Source organism: Camelina sativa, chromosome 7 (assembly GCF_030686135.1).
Source record: "Camelina sativa cultivar CO46 ecotype springtype chromosome 7, ASM3068613v1".
Taxonomy (NCBI): Eukaryota; Viridiplantae; Streptophyta; class Magnoliopsida; order Brassicales; family Brassicaceae; genus Camelina; species Camelina sativa.
In genome coordinates this window covers 14,874,441-14,891,148 of record NC_141886.1, presented here as the reverse complement: position 1 = coordinate 14,891,148, position 16,708 = coordinate 14,874,441, and the positions used below count along the sequence as shown (strand labels likewise).

The following is a 16,708-nucleotide window of genomic DNA, read 5'->3' as shown; positions in this document are numbered from 1 at the left end:
GGCCTTGAATGTTTGGTAGATTTTGAAAGAGATTTTGGTTTTTGTTTTTCAAAAACTCATTTTCATACCAATCAAGATTTTAAAATTTTGTTTTTCCTAAAATTTAGGGAAACTATTTTGTTGTAGTAACTCATTCACGATTCTAGATTTTTAGTCATCCCATAATTTATAAAATGTAGTTTTGGATTCTTTACGTTAACTTTTCTCAAAAACCAAAAACCAATCTTTTTGAGATTTTCTATAAACAAAAATTAACGGAAAAATCTGAAACTAAAATCTAAAATCTAAAATCTAAAAACTAAATCCAAAAACTTATTTAAAAATTAGCATCCATTTATGGCCTTATAGTGTGAAATTTGATAATTATAAATTAGTATTTATAATTTTTGATAATAGATAATCCATATTAAAAGAGTTTTAAACAATTTCTATTTTTGACAAAAAAAAGGGCATTCTCAAAAATACCCCTTTTTGCATGCCCCTTTTTAAAAATAACCCTTTATGTTGATCATTTTCATAACTACCCATCTTGATTTACAAAATGATCAAATTACCCTTTTTTGAGTGACAACAATAATGTACAGTCACTAATATCGAAAATAAGTTCTCGCCAAAAAAAATTTCTCGCCAAAATCGAAAAATTTTCCTGCCAAAAAATGAAAAAAAAATTGGCGAGAAAATTTTGTTTTTCATTTTATTGATTAAAATATTTTTCATGTAAGGGTAAAATGGTCATTCAGAATTAAAATAGGGCAAAAATTAAAATGATCAAAAGGGGGTATTTTTGAAAAAGAGTATATCAAAAAGGATATTTTTAACAAATTCTTAAAAAAAAAAATTCAGTTTCAGATATGAGTTTGTTAAGACATATTAGAATTTTTGTAATACATCTCATCTAACTCGTCTTATATCTAACTAAACTATTTTGGGTGTTTTAGTAGACGAACCATAAAATACTATCTATCTATACATTTTTGGAGACATTTATAAAATAAATCCCGAAGTTTTCACTTATTTACAGGCATGCCATTGACATTAAATAATTAATTTAATAAATAAATTAACTCTACTTATATTCGATTTTTTTATAAAAACTAAGTGTTTTGAAAGGTAACAAACATAATTGTAAATGTGTACAGATTTTATTTCCTTAGTTTATAAGGAGGTGAGTGAAAAGCTATTTTTTTTTAAAAAGTTGAAAAACTGATTTAATAAAAAATAACTTTTAGCCTCCTATAATATATTTTACTTTCACGAGTTTCGTATGATGGGTTTTTGCGGATTAAAAATCTTTGAACATGTTGCGTGATTCGCCTAGCATGGCGGTTTTTTTGTTTTTTTTTTGTAAGAAAAGGGAGGCTAGCCTCCCTGGATTTATTCAAAATGCATTAAAATTACAATCTAACTTGTTGCGGTAACATAGTTCCACCAACATCTTCAAGCAAAAAAGCATTGACACAACCTGGGACAGACTCTAACAGATAAAAACCTAATGGCAATGAAAAGCCATAGTTCGTCAATCCGTTCGCGAGACGATTAGCTTCCCTATAGACATGCGATATACGGACTATCCAGTCTCGTGATAAGAAGCCATGACACAAACGTACCAGGAAAGACAAAAGATGAGCATCACTGATCCCTGTCTTGAGAAATCCGACCACCATCTCTGAATCCAGCTCAAGTTCCAACCTGGTAACCTGCCGCTCCCAAGAAATTTGCAAACCATAATACACTCCCCATAGTTCAGCTAAAGGTGCATAACAAATCCCAATATTTAGAGCAAACCCCCTAACCCAGTTCCCGGTAACGTCCCGCAAAACACCACCTACAGTAGCCTGTCCAGGATTTCCTCTAAACGCACCACCAGTACTCAATTTCGTCGACCTTTCACGAGGACGCTCCCAACCTATCATTCTCTCAACCCTTACCCTTTGGTCGCTATGCTGAACCATCCTCCTGCAAGCAGTGGTGACTTCTCCCGCCAAATCCTTGAGAAACTGCACTCGGTCTCGACACTTACCATTGGTTCCAAAGATATTACAACAGCACCATTTCCACCCCCATCAAATCCTTGAGAAACTGTCTAGCATGACAGGTTTGGACTATAGAACCAATACTAAAACTATTAGTTTATTTCATATACTATATATTTGTAGTCAAAGTTTGGAAAATTAACTTATAAATTATTTAATATATGAACTACAAAATATTATACATACTACAACACATTCTTAATATTCCAAAAAAAAAAATGTACACACATAAAAATATACACTAGCATATCATATATGCATATACCTCTGTTTAATTATAGAAAACAAAACTAAGTATTTTAAAATTTTATATTCTATCTAATAATAAATTTAATGTAATTAGGTTATAAACTGTATAAAACGTAAGAAGAAAAAAAACATTCTAAACAAAATTATAAATTAATTATATAAAAGTTAATTAATTGGGAATTTGAAAACTAAATAAATTAAAAATTATTATTTAAAATAGAATAATTTATAATTTAGTCATGCGGTGTATCGCGGGTGAAAACCTAGTATAATCATATTTATGTAGCAAAATTATCATCTTGATCGTTTATACTATAACAAGATCAAAACTTTGGAAGTTTAAAATGGAAAAGGAAGAAAATTAGAAAATTATATTTATTTACATGAAAGACATATATCTAGAAGATAATTTAAAAGTAAAAGTTGATTTTATAAAATCAAAGGTTGGTTTTGTAAAATCAAAGAAATAGTTGGCAATGCCTTGGATATATTTCAAATGACATAATCTTATTAGTAAGTAAAAATAAAAAATATATTTAAAACCCCCATCTTCGAAAATACAAAATAAAAAATGATTTTTAAAAGAAAAAAGTATATATTTGTTACAGTTTTATGAAAAAGTCTACTACACACAAAATTTTGAGGATATAGTTTTATTATATTATTTTTGGTGTATTTTCTGTATTAACAAAATTAGTTACTAGATATACCACAAATTTTGTTTGTCATATCAATTTTTTTTTTTTTTGGTATATAATTTTCTTATATTTTTTTGTCGTATAACTTTTTGTTGTTATTTTTGTAAATTATACAAATCATTTATCATTTTTATTTATTATCAAAAATACATAAAAAAAAATTATTATTTTTAGAAAAAAAGAAAAAAAAATATTTTTTTGGTAAACGCCGGTCAACACTTGTCAATGTCGGTCAATACTGTTCAACGCCAAATTCTGGCCAACCAAACACCGGAGTTGAATGTTTATTGTGTTTTATACATAACCTATGTTTGTTTATGGATGTCTTTATGCGATGACAATATTTCACGTAGTTAACAAAACATTTATATTGTTTACATGTGTGGCCATGTGTTGGCGTAACTTCAAGTAGCTGACAGTCATTTTTCCTTTTGAAAATGTGATAAAAATGTAGATAGATAGATAGATAAATATATAGAGAGAGACTTAAAAAAAATCGATAATTTTGCATATTTTAAAATATTATTAAAAACCTGTAATAATCTAAAATATATCCTCTGTTCCAAAAAAAAAAAAAAAAAAAATCAAAAATATATCCATGGTATTCTCAAAGTAGTGTGTAATGAATCGAATTGTAAAGACTTTATGTCCCAATATCACAATAACTTGATAGAATTATACAATCAATGATAACAATATATTTGAGAGGAAATACTAGAGAATTTGTATATTTAATATTTATGAGGGAAAACATATTGTGACAGTTGTTATAAGTGTGAGGATAAACACAAAGGGAAATGTTAGGAGAAAAAAAGCAGTTCGGAATGCCTCTTCACAGTTCAAGATATCATGCCAAACATGTTTATGTTTTATTACATGTAACTAAATTTGGACTCGTGCTAGAGCACATATAGAAATTCCTTTTATTTATATTGTAATTTTTATATAAAATATAATTTATGTGATTGTTTTTAAAAGTTGTTGTGAATAAAACATTATGCAATAAAATTACATGTTAAATATGATGACTTGAATTTTTTTTAGATATCTTATTATTGTTCCGCGGATTAGCCTAATTTTTTTGAAATTTATCAAATCAATCATAATAAATATTATTTCTGTTATTTTGATATATAGTTGCTAGTATAATCTAAAATCACTCTTCATCCGCGGAAGAGTGATTAATTTTTGAGATTTTGTTGCCTATATATGGTTCATTAAATATTTTGTGGAGATTTTATTTTATTTTTTTGGAATATTCTTTTAAGAGGATCTGAAATCGAGATTTAACTAATGGTTACAACTCATATAACCTATAACCTATCAAATAATCAAATAATTAATCTTATAACTCATATTGTGTACTTCCGTTTTATTATATAGGGGACTAGATTAGGATCCGTGCTAGAGCACGGGTTGAAATTTTTTTTATTTATATTATAATTTTGAAAGAAAATATAATTTATATAATTTATATGATGGTTAGCATTGTAAACTGAGAAACGGTTATCATTTTATTTTCTTTTTCTTGTATGAATATGAGAGATGTATTTTGGTGAATAGAGATCTGAATGATTTATATTAAAAGCTTGGAAGGGTGTTAGTTAAGATTTTATTTTCAACTGTACAATAAAATCTTGTAAATCACGATTAAGTGTGATTAATTTCTAAGATTTGATTTATTTTTTACGCCTAACAATATGTTTTTATGCCTAACAATATATATGGTGTAACAATATATGGAATAATCAAGATTTTTTTTTGAAAATTGTATAAATTATTGGAATATTTTTTTTAAGAAGATTCTTTGGGATATTCTTAAGTATATTCATGTAGTCCACAAATTGATCAATTAATCTGTAATATTTTATTGTAACCAACCTATGTATAATATGTAACCTATTTTGTAATCAATTTATAAAAATAATATAGTCTACAAAAAAAATTGTGTATTTCCGTTTTATTATATAGAGGATTCTTCCATGAACAACATTATTTTACTCATAAATCTAGGATATTTGATCAATTTAGCTGAAAGCTGTGTTTGGAGGATTTGTTCTTATTTGACATCAATTTGGATGGTATGTCTAGAGCGAAAAACATGCCTTATGCATTTTGGTTAATTGAGTGGAGTTAAAGGTTCTTCTTAGTATTATTTTGTGGTTTGTGTGAGATAATTGAGTTTCAAATCGCCAATCACGGAAGACTTTTATGAAACTGAAATGACCTATTTTCTTTAAATTGGAATTTTGTTTTCTATACAAATTTTGAAATTCATACATTTTCTTCTTAGAATCAGTTTGTTTGTATTTTTTTAACAAAGTAGATCTTTATGCTTTGAATACTTTTAAACTTTTATGAGGATTTTCATTGATTTTGATCTTTTCAATAGTTTTTTATCTTATTTGAAAATATTTGTTTATGAATAACTCAGGTTAGTGTTTTTGAGCATCCATCATTAATTTTGAATAAGAAGAATGATAACAGGATTTTCACTCATGATATCAATTCTCTATGCAGTTGTAGTACAAAGAGTTATCAATCCAAATGGTTGTATACTAGTTGATAGAATGCACAATCAATCTATGCAAGTCAAACCAAGCACTAAAAGGGGTTATGACTAACAACCTAATATGAATAGAGATAAAAAGAATAAAGAAAAGAACTACTCGACTGAGGTACACGATGCAAACAACTCGAGGCTCCACACGATGTTGATGATCGAGTACCAGATCAGGTTGGGGGTCGAGTTAAAGACAAAAGCTTAAACAATCGATATAAGAAAGCTCCTAAGGATGGGGTAATAAGATCATAAGTATTCCTAATCAGCCTATAATATTTTGCATGTCTCAAGTAATCTATTCTATAGACAATGAATTTCTAACCCTTGCTAATTCACTCTCATAGTAGAAACAATCAACTTTAATCACTTCCCTATCAAACTCTCGTTGGAGAAACATGACCAAGCAAACATTAAAATACGATTCACTGTTGTCAATAAATCCATTACTTATCTAATCTCTTAGGCTAAATGAATAAATCTTTGGCATTAGTTGGTTCAAGCTTTTCAACGAACATCTCTCGGTGCGGAAACGCCTAGGATCTAGTCTCAACCTCTCAGTCTGAAACTAGCATTGAGAACACTAATCCAGAAGGGCATTTTCACATAAACAGTCAATCTAAAACATCCTAATCGATTAAGAACGCTTACTAACCTATCCCATCCCTAGAAACTTTGGTTCACTAATTAGATCTCATCACAAACAATATGACAATGGAGATGAATTAGAATTGCATTGAAAAATAATAAGTATAATCGAAAACAATAAAGAACAGAAAGTAGAATTATAAAACTGGAAAAAGGAAAAAATACTAAAAACAAATCTCTCTAAGAAAATGTTGAAATCGGCTGGAAGTAGCCTGTGTAGCTCTCGCTCTCTCTCTCTCTCTCTCTCTCGTGTGTGGCGTCTCTTTTTTCGAGAAAATAAGAAAGAGTTTATATATGGAAATACTTTGACCTAGTCGCACATCCATCATCTGAAGATCTACACGAGGCTAGGGTCGAGCACCTCCTCGGGTTGAGCTTCGGATAATTCTTTTGAGTTTAGATCCGCTTGATCGGGTTAAGGTCTCAGACTGTTTTTCTTGCACGATCACACCATCGGGTAAATGCTCGGGTTACTTCTCATTCTTGCTCTTTTAAGGTTCCAAAGCACATGTTTTCATCCAAAATATAACAATGCAACAATGCAACACCCAACCTGAATGCAAATATCTAAGGTTAAAAACCTAAAAATGTTAAAATTGGACTCTATACAATGCAAAACATGACTAAAAAAATACCTAAAAATGTGTAAAATAGAGAGACATAAAAAAAATATGTGATAATATTCAATTTTTTTACTTTTCTAAATTCATCGAATTAGACATCAATTTGACCCAAAAAAAGACATCAATTTTTCTTGTTCAATTCATCTTATTTCACTTGAAAAATTTAATGCTAAATTGTATTTATACATATCTTTTAGACGTTTAATTTATGAACTTTTGAAAAATATCCTTTTGAAATTTCTTGTTGGTTAGGATATTGGATGTCATGTATCAAATTGTCTATGTTCACACAAAGCAGAAAATTAGTTTAACCGTTTAGATTTGAAAATATGCAAATCCTAATTGTTAAATCCAAAAATAAATTCATCAATTGTTTATTTTTAAAAAATTATTTACAAATATATGCAATGACATTCTTATAATACTTTTAAAAGGCCAAATGTAACATTTTAATTATTCCTTGCAGCGACTACATGGCAAGTGATCAACTCCCAAGACTTGCCAAATATATATATATATATATATATATATATTATTTTCTGGTTAAAAGATCAACTGTAGTTTGACAAATGACAATATTAATTCTTGAATAATAAAATCTAACTTTCGGTGAAAAAAATATATACATTTCAGTGTAAATTTTTGGATGTCCTCGGTTCACTTCGGATAATTTAGATAAAAAAGTTTAGTACCAAATTGAAATTTTTTATGACTGTTTAGTTCAATTTGATTTGGTTCAGTTTGGTTTTAGTTGGTTTTTCCGGATTTGGGTATTTTATCTAATCGTAACCGTTCGTTCCATTTTGCACCCCACTATTTTGGAAAGACGCGTAACCAAAAAAAAAACCCGCGAGAACTAAAGCAATAGTGCCACGCTGGCAATCCGCGTGAGTCACTCACTAACCAATGACAATCCATCCTCTCAACAGTATATATAAGAAACCACCCTCAAAACCCTAAAATCAACTCCACTCACAAATTTACTCAGCCTTCTCTCCCTCTCTCTACTCATTTTTTTTCAATCGCCTCTTCAAATTAATCTTCCGATTAAAAAAAAAAAAAATGAGCTCCGGCGCCGGCAGTGGAACAACCAAAGGTGGCAGAGGAAAGCCAAAAGCTACAAAGTCCGTTTCTCGATCTTCCAAAGCTGGTCTTCAGTTTCCAGTTGGTAGGATCGCTAGATTCCTTAAAGCCGGTAAATACGCCGAACGTGTCGGTGCCGGTGCTCCTGTTTATCTCTCCGCCGTTCTCGAGTACCTCGCCGCTGAGGTAACGAGCAATCTTCTCATTTCTCGATTTCGATTTCGTAGTTGCCTTTGATTTTTCAATTGCAAAATCGTGTTTAGTCTAGTCAATGATGAGAATCTTTTATTATGTGATTACTCAAATCTCTGTTTTTTTACTTAATCGTGTTTGATCTATCACTAGAAGTTTGCTAATCTTCTGATTTCTGGATCTTTGCGTATTGTTCATGATTTAGCTGATACTGATGATTCAATGGTATGGTCCCTGTAGTCTGATTTTTAATATGATGTTTGATATGATCATATATAGGTATTGGAACTAGCTGGAAACGCAGCAAGGGATAACAAGAAGACCCGTATTGTACCACGACACATTCAGCTCGCTGTAAGGAACGATGAAGAGCTTAGTAAGCTTCTGGGAAGTGTTACAATTGCTAATGGAGGTGTTTTGCCTAACATTCATCAGACACTTCTCCCATCAAAGGTTGGAAAGAACAAAGGCGATATCGGATCCGCTTCTCAGGAGTTTTGATTCTTTAATATGATGGTTACTCTCTTTGTTTGAGTTTTATGCTTGTAACATAGACTGGTCTCTCTGTTCTACAACAGTTTTGAGATTTCATATTACTTTAAAAATGTGTTTGCAAATCGAGTGATGAATATGGTTTGATACTTATTTAGTTCATTAAGAAGATCAAAATGTGGGTTTTGGTATAGCAGATTCAATTGCTTCCATACAAGAACCAATAGGTTTGGCTTTAGCCATGGCTTCTGCAAGTGGAACTCTTGCTTCTCTGTAAGAATGTAATAAGGAGACAGTGTTTGAAACAGCCCATCTGATATGAGACTCCTTTTCGGTTTCTGTGAATCCTAACCATCCCAGAACATCGTTTAACTGCAACAACACCAATTCACAAATGTACATTAGAACTAGAAGAGTAGTCTTCACACTAGAATAGGCTTTGAGTTTGTGTAAACCTTGACAACATCTGAGTAGAAACCTTCTGAGTATCCGAATAGTAAATGTTCGGCTACCATTCCTCCAAGTATCACACATGAAAAGTTGTTCAGTGTCTGCATTCAACAGATGTAACCAATCCATTACAGAAACACTTCGAGCTATAACAAAAAAAAATCACTCATTACAGTTACGTTTAAGGAAATGTTACCTTGGATGAGATATTGCCTTGAGTATCCTACATTGCAGAAGAACAGAAGTATCAAGTTAAAAAGATACACAAACACAACAGAGATATTATATATATGCAAGTATATAACATACAGATACCGATAGATTCATTCGGCCGTCCATATCATCTTTCATTAGCTGGTTTGCAGCACCGACCTGCGGTAATAACATAACTTCTAGTGGTTTGGGACATAGACAAGCTCACAATTTGAAATATGAAAAACAAACAAACCACTTACTTGTTTGAGGAACTCGAAGCCCACAAATTCTACTCTCCCGGTCACACTGGACACATTCTGCGTAACAGCTTCCAATGTTGGCACTTCATAGTGTCTTGGAAGAACTCCAAGCAAGTAACCAACCAGAAAATGCCCAGATTCATGCTGCAGACGTCGCAAAACAAGAAAGTGATATGATCTCATCACCAAAACAAACAACATTGGAAGCTATGAGAGCTACTTAGATAAATTTCTTCAATCATCACTTTACAACAATGTTAAGTTAAAAGTAAAGGCAATACAAACATGTTAAGTTCGAAGCTAGGAGAGCTACTTAGATAAATTTGTAATCACATACTTTAATTTGTAACAAAAAAACTCAAAAAGATGTTCACCTGAACAACAGCGAACCAATCTTCTTCAGATGAAGTTTTTGTTTTTTCCTCTTTAGATATTCTCACTGAATCTTCAACATAAACAGATTCAATGCTTCTTGAGACCGAATCAATCAACGACCGGAGATGAGTTTTGCTACTCATATCTAATTTCTTTGGAAGCTAAATCACACACAAAAAGATGGAATTAGACATGATTTTTTGAAAAAAAAGAAAAGCATGAGAGATAGAGATGAGAGAGAGAGACCAGTTTAGCAGAGCCGAAAGCTGTGAGGCAGCCACGTTTGCCCTTGAGTTGTTTGACGAGAGAGAGAGCAGTTTCGTAATTGCCTCTCGAGAGTTCTTTACTCACTCTCTCAAGTGATCTCCGGCGACGGTCCACCGGAGATCTAGCTCCGACCACTAGTAAGCGGCTGGGTTGGAGGAGATAAGAAGAGGTAAAGTTCATACTGATTTGTGGTTTTTTGAATTTAGTAAAAGTGAATTGTCTTGAAGCAACGATGGGGATGTAGCTCAAATGGTAGAGCGCTCGCTTTGCATGCGAGAGGCACGGGGTTCGATCCCCCGCATCTCCACTTTTTTTTTTAATTATAAAATACTAAAATTTTCCTAATAAAAAAAGAAACAAAAAATCACTGGAATCATTCAAGAATTATACCAGCAGATTTTTGCCAATCTTAGCAAATTAAAATTTAATCCCCTATTTAATATTCCGGATGTACACAACTTCTTTTTGGTAGACAATATAATAGTTATAGGTTATAAAGTTATAGTTATTATTTGATTCATTAGTTGGTTACAAATATGTCATATGGGTTAGCTTCGTTAGTTATACGGAGATTTAGGGTTTAAAATAATTATTTTACCTACATTATTATTAATTACTAGCAATAAATACACTTAAAGATTATATTCTAAAGAATAATACAACTTAAAGAAAAATATATATAGACAAATGAAATAATAAAAACAAATCTTTAACAAAATCTTTTTCTATTAAACACGACTAATAGAGTATTTACACAATCATATATAATGTTAGACAATTAAAGAAATAGAATAAAATCCACATAAAATATTATATGAAAAAATCTGTTATTAAAATTGGATTTGGGTCATTTGTTGGTTATAAAAATATAATACTTAAAAATTATATTTTCACAACATGATTATATTTGTTAATATTTTCACAACATAATTATATTTGTTAATACTTAAAAAATAATATTTGTCAATTTCCTGAGTGATATCGTATCATGTAGCTTCTCTATTTTCTCCTCAGTCTTTCTTCTTTACAATGGAAAATGGTTGATATCTACTTCTCCGGTTTCCACATAATCATGTTACCTCTTCTATTTCTTCCAACCCAACCACTTTCTTATCTCGGTTAAAATGATTTTGGAAACATACGTTACATATTTGGTCTCAAAATTAATATACAATATACTATGAGTTAAGTCATATAATTAACAATCAAAATACAATATATAATTTTAAACACTAAACAAATCAAAGAAAATCAACAATATTATACAACTTAATATGCGGTATATCGAGGGTCAAAATCTAGATCTAATAGAATAGATCTTACAAAATAGATGTTGCTTGCATCACATGATTTCATGACATAGTGCTTGATCCAAAAAAAAATTTAAAAACAAATAAAATAATCACATATACAATGTTCTGAATAAAAATTACAAAATAAACAAAAAGAATTTTAACCGTGCTCTAGCATGGGTCATATTCTAGTTATATGTATGTTCAAATGCAAATAAACCAAACCAAACCAAACTAAAATAATACCTAGACTCAAAAACCTAATCTTTTTTTTTTTTTGGTATGATTCAAAAGGATTCATTGTTTATATATCCAAAAATCTGAAACTGAATCCAAAGGGAAACAAAAACCATACCAAATCATCTAATTATATTTATGTTTAGCTAAAATGTTCACTGTTCATGAATTTAAAGTTGTACTAGATTAGGACCCGTGCTAGAGCGCGGATTGAAATTTCTTTTATTTTTATTGTGGTTGTTATATAAAATATAATTTATGTGATTGTTTTTAGAAATCGTTGTGAACAAAAGTTAAGAACCGGGTTGAAATTTAGGATCCGGGTTAAAAGTAATTGTTTTTAAAAGTTGTTGTGAATAATATTAATTTTTGAGATTTGGTTGCCTATATATTGTTACTTAAATATTCAGTGGAGATTTTATTTTATTTTTTTGAAATATCCTTTATAAGAGGATCTCAAATTGAGTTTTAACTAATGGTTACAACTCATATAACTTATAACCTATCAAATAATCAAATAATTAATTTTATAACCCATATTATATCGTCTACACAAAAAAGTTGTGTACAGTACTTCCGTTTTGTTATATAGGGGATAACCATTTGTTTTATTCACAAGAGAAATATCCAAGGAAAGTCCTTATTGTAAAATATAAACAAAACCCTTTCAATCAAACCGTGTTTACGGGTTTTCTAAAATGTACGGTTCAGAGTGGTTAACTCCGGTCCGTAATTCTCAAAGGAAATAAACCTAGAAAGAGCAGAAATCGAAACTTGGGCGGACGATGGAGAAAAAAAGAGAGGAAGCAGGAGAGTATCATTCCAAAGATTTCGAATGGGAATTTCTGAAGAATATCGTCGAGAAGGATCCTTCTCTCTCCCACCATCTCCATCAGCAGCATCAATACCACCACCACTATTCCCAAAAGCATCCTCCTCCACCAGATTCCCAGCCATGGCAAGATTTTCACTCCCGTCACTCCTCCGGCAAATTCTTCAAGGTACACACAACGATTAGCTTCGAATTCCAGAATCCGTTTGATTTGAAATCAACAGTTTCAGTTACAGTTTGCCGTTTTTGGATTCTAAGAATGACACTATTCGTCTTTCCTAGTATAGGAAAGAAGGTATCTGTTGAAGGAGTTTCCTGAGTTGGTTTCTTGTGGAGAGAACTCAAAACTTTTGGAAGTCGGTTGTGGTAATGGCAGCACCGTGCTTCCGATTTTACGGTATAACTCTCTTCGATCTTCACTTGCAGTTTCGATTTTACGGATACTAAGCATATAGTTTGGATTCCTTGAGTATGATTTTGTAAGTGTTAGTTGAGCTCAAGATGAAGATAAGAATATATGTTTTTGTTTTATTGAATGTTTTATATACGAGTCTTAGACTTTTGTTTACCCGAAGCCGGAGTAAGATTACTAGTGAATCACTTTGTGTTAATGACTCTTTATGAGGTTTATTGTAAAACTGTCAATCTTTCTGTTATTCTTATCTACTTGTGTCTGTTTTATCTTTGGATTTGTGCAGTGGAAACAAGAACATTACTGTATACGCTTGCGATTGTAGCAGTGAGGCTCTTGTTAGGACTAAAGAGAACATTGATCGCGTTATTGCTTCTGTTGATAACTTCCATTCTTTCTGCTGTGACTTTTCAACCTCTGAGTTTCCTGATTGGGTGGCATGTGATAATTGTCGAGACCGTTCAGGTTTTGGTCCTTCTTCACCAATTCATACCCTTTACATATACTCATTGATCTCTCATACATGTCTTACTTATCTTGTACGTCTTATATATCTTCGTTAATAGGAGGGAGTGTGGGGATGCAGGTGAACTATAGATGTTCATTGAATGAACACTGCATCGGCGGGGTGGATTTTGTCACTCTGGTATGTGAACATCGCTCATGTTGTTAAGACCAAACATATATGTTATATTTCTTCAGTGGAACTAGATTTTGTGAGTCATCTCAGGAAATTTGTTATGGTAGTGACAATATAGATGTTATTTATTACGAAAAATATGTCTTTCACGTTTTATAATTTGATTCTTAGCTATTAGGCTCTTTACAGATGGGTTATATGCTTTGCTATGTGAACATCACTCACTGAAACTCGGCTCTTTTTGCCCTAATTTTTTTTTGTTATGTCAGATTTTTACATTGTCGGCAGTGCCTAAAGAAAGAATGCCAAGAGCTATCAAGGAATGTTTTAATGTGCTCAAACCTGGTGGTCTGCTCTTATTCAGAGATTACGGTAATTGTTGAATCAGCATAAGAGGCCATCATTAAGAGTTTTTATCACATCATAAAGAGACACTAATAGGGTAAACACTTTAACTAATATTCAGGCTTATATGACATGACTATGCTGCGGTTTGAGCCTGAGAAAGTTATAGGTTTCAGGGAATATGTGCGGTCAGATGGAACCCTTTCCTATTTCTTTTGTCTCGATACTGTCAGGAAACTATTTATAGATGCTGGGTTCATTGAGGTAAACCTTCTTGTTCTTTATTGTGATTGGAGTATCTATTCTGATATCTGAATGAATAGCAAACTCTTAATATTTTGATTCTCGTGTACAGGTGGAGCTTGAAAATTGTTGTGTCAAAGCAGTAAATCGGAGAAAGGGTAAAAGCATGTACCGAGTTTGGGTTCATGGGAAGTTCCAAAAGCCATTTTAAACTTAAGTGGAAAGGCAAGTCCTGATCTGGTTCAATATGGAACGACTAGAAAGATTTTAAATTCTACGGAAATATTTTACAACTTTATCAATTGGCTTATGACAAGGATAGAAAATGCTGAGTGTAGTTAGATATAATAAAGTTATCCAGCTTGTAACTGTCAACTCCTATAGAATCTAAGACTATGTAAGTTAAGGTGCTACTAAAAATTTTTTGCAGGTAATTTGGTACTTTATAATTGTGAATTAGCAGTAATGAAAAATGTTTTCTGGTGCACCTTACAAGACATTGATTTTTGATTTGGGAACTGCCTAAACCACCTGAACTATCTATGAAGATTGCAGAGTTTAGTTTTTGGATTATCTTTGTACTAATATTATTGATACTAATCTTGATGAGCAGTTCGCGTTCTTTGTTCACTAATCTTGATTTCTCTGTTAGCAATTCCTGTAATTGTAACCTCACGTGTTCATATATTCGATCATCACGGTTTTTTTCCTTCATCTAGTATTTGTTTTGTTTAATTTCTCTTCTTTGACCGTCTTTGTGTTTTTTTTTGGTCGTGTCTTAAGTTTAATACATGTTTTAAGAAGTTATGCTAGAATTGGAAGGTTTCGGGCTTGTTTAAAGATTGAAGTTGCCTATCTACGTAGTGTATAAGAAATTTTACTTAATGTATATGGATTTCCGAATCCAAAAACAATTGTGAAGCAATAACTAAAAGCATTAGTTGTATAAGCACGCTCTCAATATCAATAAATGAGAACTGTACATGAGCAAACTATATAATGACTTGTTTGTTGTTCATAGTAATAAGATATATCATATTTTGATCAATTTTCCTATGTCGAATCAACAATCATCTCATCTCATTTCATTGCACAAAGATGGTTTATACCTTCTTGACCTCAACGAAACAATGTCGTTGAAGCTCGACTTGCCCTTTACATTACCGGCCAAAACCGAACCGGTATGTATTCTTCATTCTCGTGGAATGATTTGTCTGACTCTTAACAACAGTGAGCTAGCGATCTGGAAAATAGGTTCGGAAGAATTCATGAGAATACCAATGGTTGAACCGGGCCAAACCACAAATCTTTTTGGATTTGGTTATGACTGGCTTTCTGATGATTACAAGATTGTGATGATAATCAGTTCCAAAATCTATATTTATGCATTGAAAGGAGGCATTTGGAGAGAAAGTGTACCAAACATTTCTCTCCATTGCAAATTTAAAGACCGGACCGGTACGGTTGTGGAACACTGTATGTATTGGATAGCAGACCGGTCTCACAACAAAAACCCACCAAGGAAAAACACCATCCTGTGTTTCGATTTCGCCAACGAAGAGTACCAAGAACTTTTATTTCCCATGTACACTAAGTCGAAACTCAGTTCATGGTTAGGTGTTTCGAGGGGGGAGCTATGGGTTATCGATCATTACCCGTGTCTAGATAATGACATTTGCTTGTGGCGTCCAACAAGATCAAGAGACAAGAAGATTATGCAGTGGAACATTGACCCGTGGATCTATATGAAGGACAATGTTAAAGAATTCAAAAAGTTTGATGTTGGTTTACCGTGCTTAGCAAGAAACGAGAAATTTGCTGTTGAGTTTGCGTGTATAGCAAGAAACGATGAACTCTTCATAGTGGTAAGAAATGGAGAAGACAAGCTTTTGGTGTATAACGAGATGCGAGAGAAGTTCACTGAAGTTCCATTAATTGGTAGTTCTTTGAAAGGGTTAAGATGTATGACAATATGACTATATGAGTACAAAGTATGTACTATGACAATAGTTTCTATAGTTATGTCTTATGTGTCAAGAATGTTATATATATCTATATATATATATAGATTGGTTCTAATTAATTATAATAATTTATGCAACAAATATCTTATGGTTATTTCATTCAGTTTGAAAAGAGAAATTGTATGGCTTACCTATTTTAAATTATAAATTTAGATTATATGATCCTCTAAAAAGATTTATTGGTGTTGTTTTACATAAAGAAGTGATCTCTGCGAACAATCCAAAATATTTTCACTATCGGGTGATATCTTGTGTTTTTGTTGAGTTTTAAGCCTTGTTTATGCATAGTTTTGTTGCATAATCTTGTCTTTCTAGAATGTTTTAGGAGCATATGCATCTAGTGTGTTGTCTTTCAGGTTCTTGGAGTAATCTCACCACATTTGGAGCATTTGGACCTGTTTTGGAGCAAAGAAGCTAAGAAAAGTGAAGCTGAAGAAGTGACAAAGGATCAGGAAGCACACACGAACATCCCAATCGGTCAAGAGCTCCCCGACCATCCCAATCGGTCACTCCCAGTCGGCTAGATGATAACCGATGCCACTTTTGGACGTCAAAGAC

The 16,708-nt window shown here is 31.9% G+C and overlaps 4 protein-coding genes and 1 non-coding gene across 16 annotated transcripts; 4 read left to right on the top strand and 1 right to left on the bottom strand.

Annotated features, from left to right (window-relative positions):
* Positions 1-7,775: 7,775 nt before the first annotated feature.
* On the top strand, positions 7,776-8,727 carry LOC104700991 (putative histone H2AXb). Its single transcript, XM_010416613.3, has 2 exons — positions 7,776-8,080; positions 8,366-8,727. The coding sequence occupies exons 1-2, from the start codon at positions 7,874-7,876 to the stop codon at positions 8,585-8,587; spliced, it is 429 nt and encodes a 142-aa protein (XP_010414915.1). The 5' UTR covers positions 7,776-7,873; the 3' UTR covers positions 8,588-8,727.
* Positions 8,709-10,483, bottom strand: LOC104700992 (uncharacterized). 2 transcript variants are annotated; one of them, XM_019227636.2, is made up of 7 exons: positions 10,105-10,483; positions 9,858-10,019; positions 9,484-9,627; positions 9,338-9,400; positions 9,225-9,251; positions 9,034-9,129; positions 8,709-8,950 (listed from the first exon to the last, which is right to left on the bottom strand). In XM_019227636.2, exons 1-7 carry the CDS (start codon positions 10,303-10,305, stop codon positions 8,750-8,752), a joined length of 894 nt encoding a protein of 297 aa, XP_019083181.2. In that variant the 5' UTR covers positions 10,306-10,483; the 3' UTR covers positions 8,709-8,749. The 2 variants fall into 2 exon arrangements, with proteins under 2 accessions (XP_019083181.2, XP_019083182.2); XM_019227637.2 differs by having other exon boundaries at positions 9,344-9,400; positions 10,105-10,415.
* TRNAA-UGC (transfer RNA alanine (anticodon UGC)) lies at positions 10,360-10,432 on the top strand. Its single transcript has one exon. It is a non-coding gene; the product is annotated as a tRNA-Ala (tRNA).
* A 1,918-nt stretch (positions 10,484-12,401) lies between the features above and the next one.
* Positions 12,402-14,840, top strand: LOC104700990 (uncharacterized). Of its 11 annotated transcripts, none has more exons than XR_015562714.1 (8): positions 12,413-12,655; positions 12,774-12,883; positions 13,185-13,363; positions 13,485-13,544; positions 13,808-13,980; positions 14,060-14,147; positions 14,239-14,351; positions 14,557-14,840. XR_015562714.1 is itself a non-coding variant. In XM_087460095.1 (8 exons), the coding sequence occupies exons 1-7, from the start codon at positions 12,440-12,442 to the stop codon at positions 14,335-14,337; spliced, it is 930 nt and encodes a 309-aa protein (XP_087316221.1). In that variant the 5' UTR covers positions 12,413-12,439; the 3' UTR covers positions 14,338-14,351; positions 14,557-14,840. The 11 variants fall into 11 exon arrangements, 5 of the variants coding, with proteins under 5 accessions (XP_087316223.1, XP_010414913.2, XP_087316221.1 ...); XR_015562711.1 differs by having other exon boundaries at positions 13,465-13,544; XR_015562712.1 differs by having other exon boundaries at positions 13,465-13,544; positions 14,053-14,147.
* A 294-nt stretch (positions 14,841-15,134) lies between these two features.
* LOC104704547 (putative F-box protein At3g16210) lies at positions 15,135-16,102 on the top strand. The gene has a single exon (XM_087458426.1). It carries the CDS (start codon positions 15,182-15,184, stop codon positions 16,100-16,102), a length of 921 nt encoding a protein of 306 aa, XP_087314552.1. The 5' UTR covers positions 15,135-15,181.
* Positions 16,103-16,708: the final 606 nt, after the last annotated feature.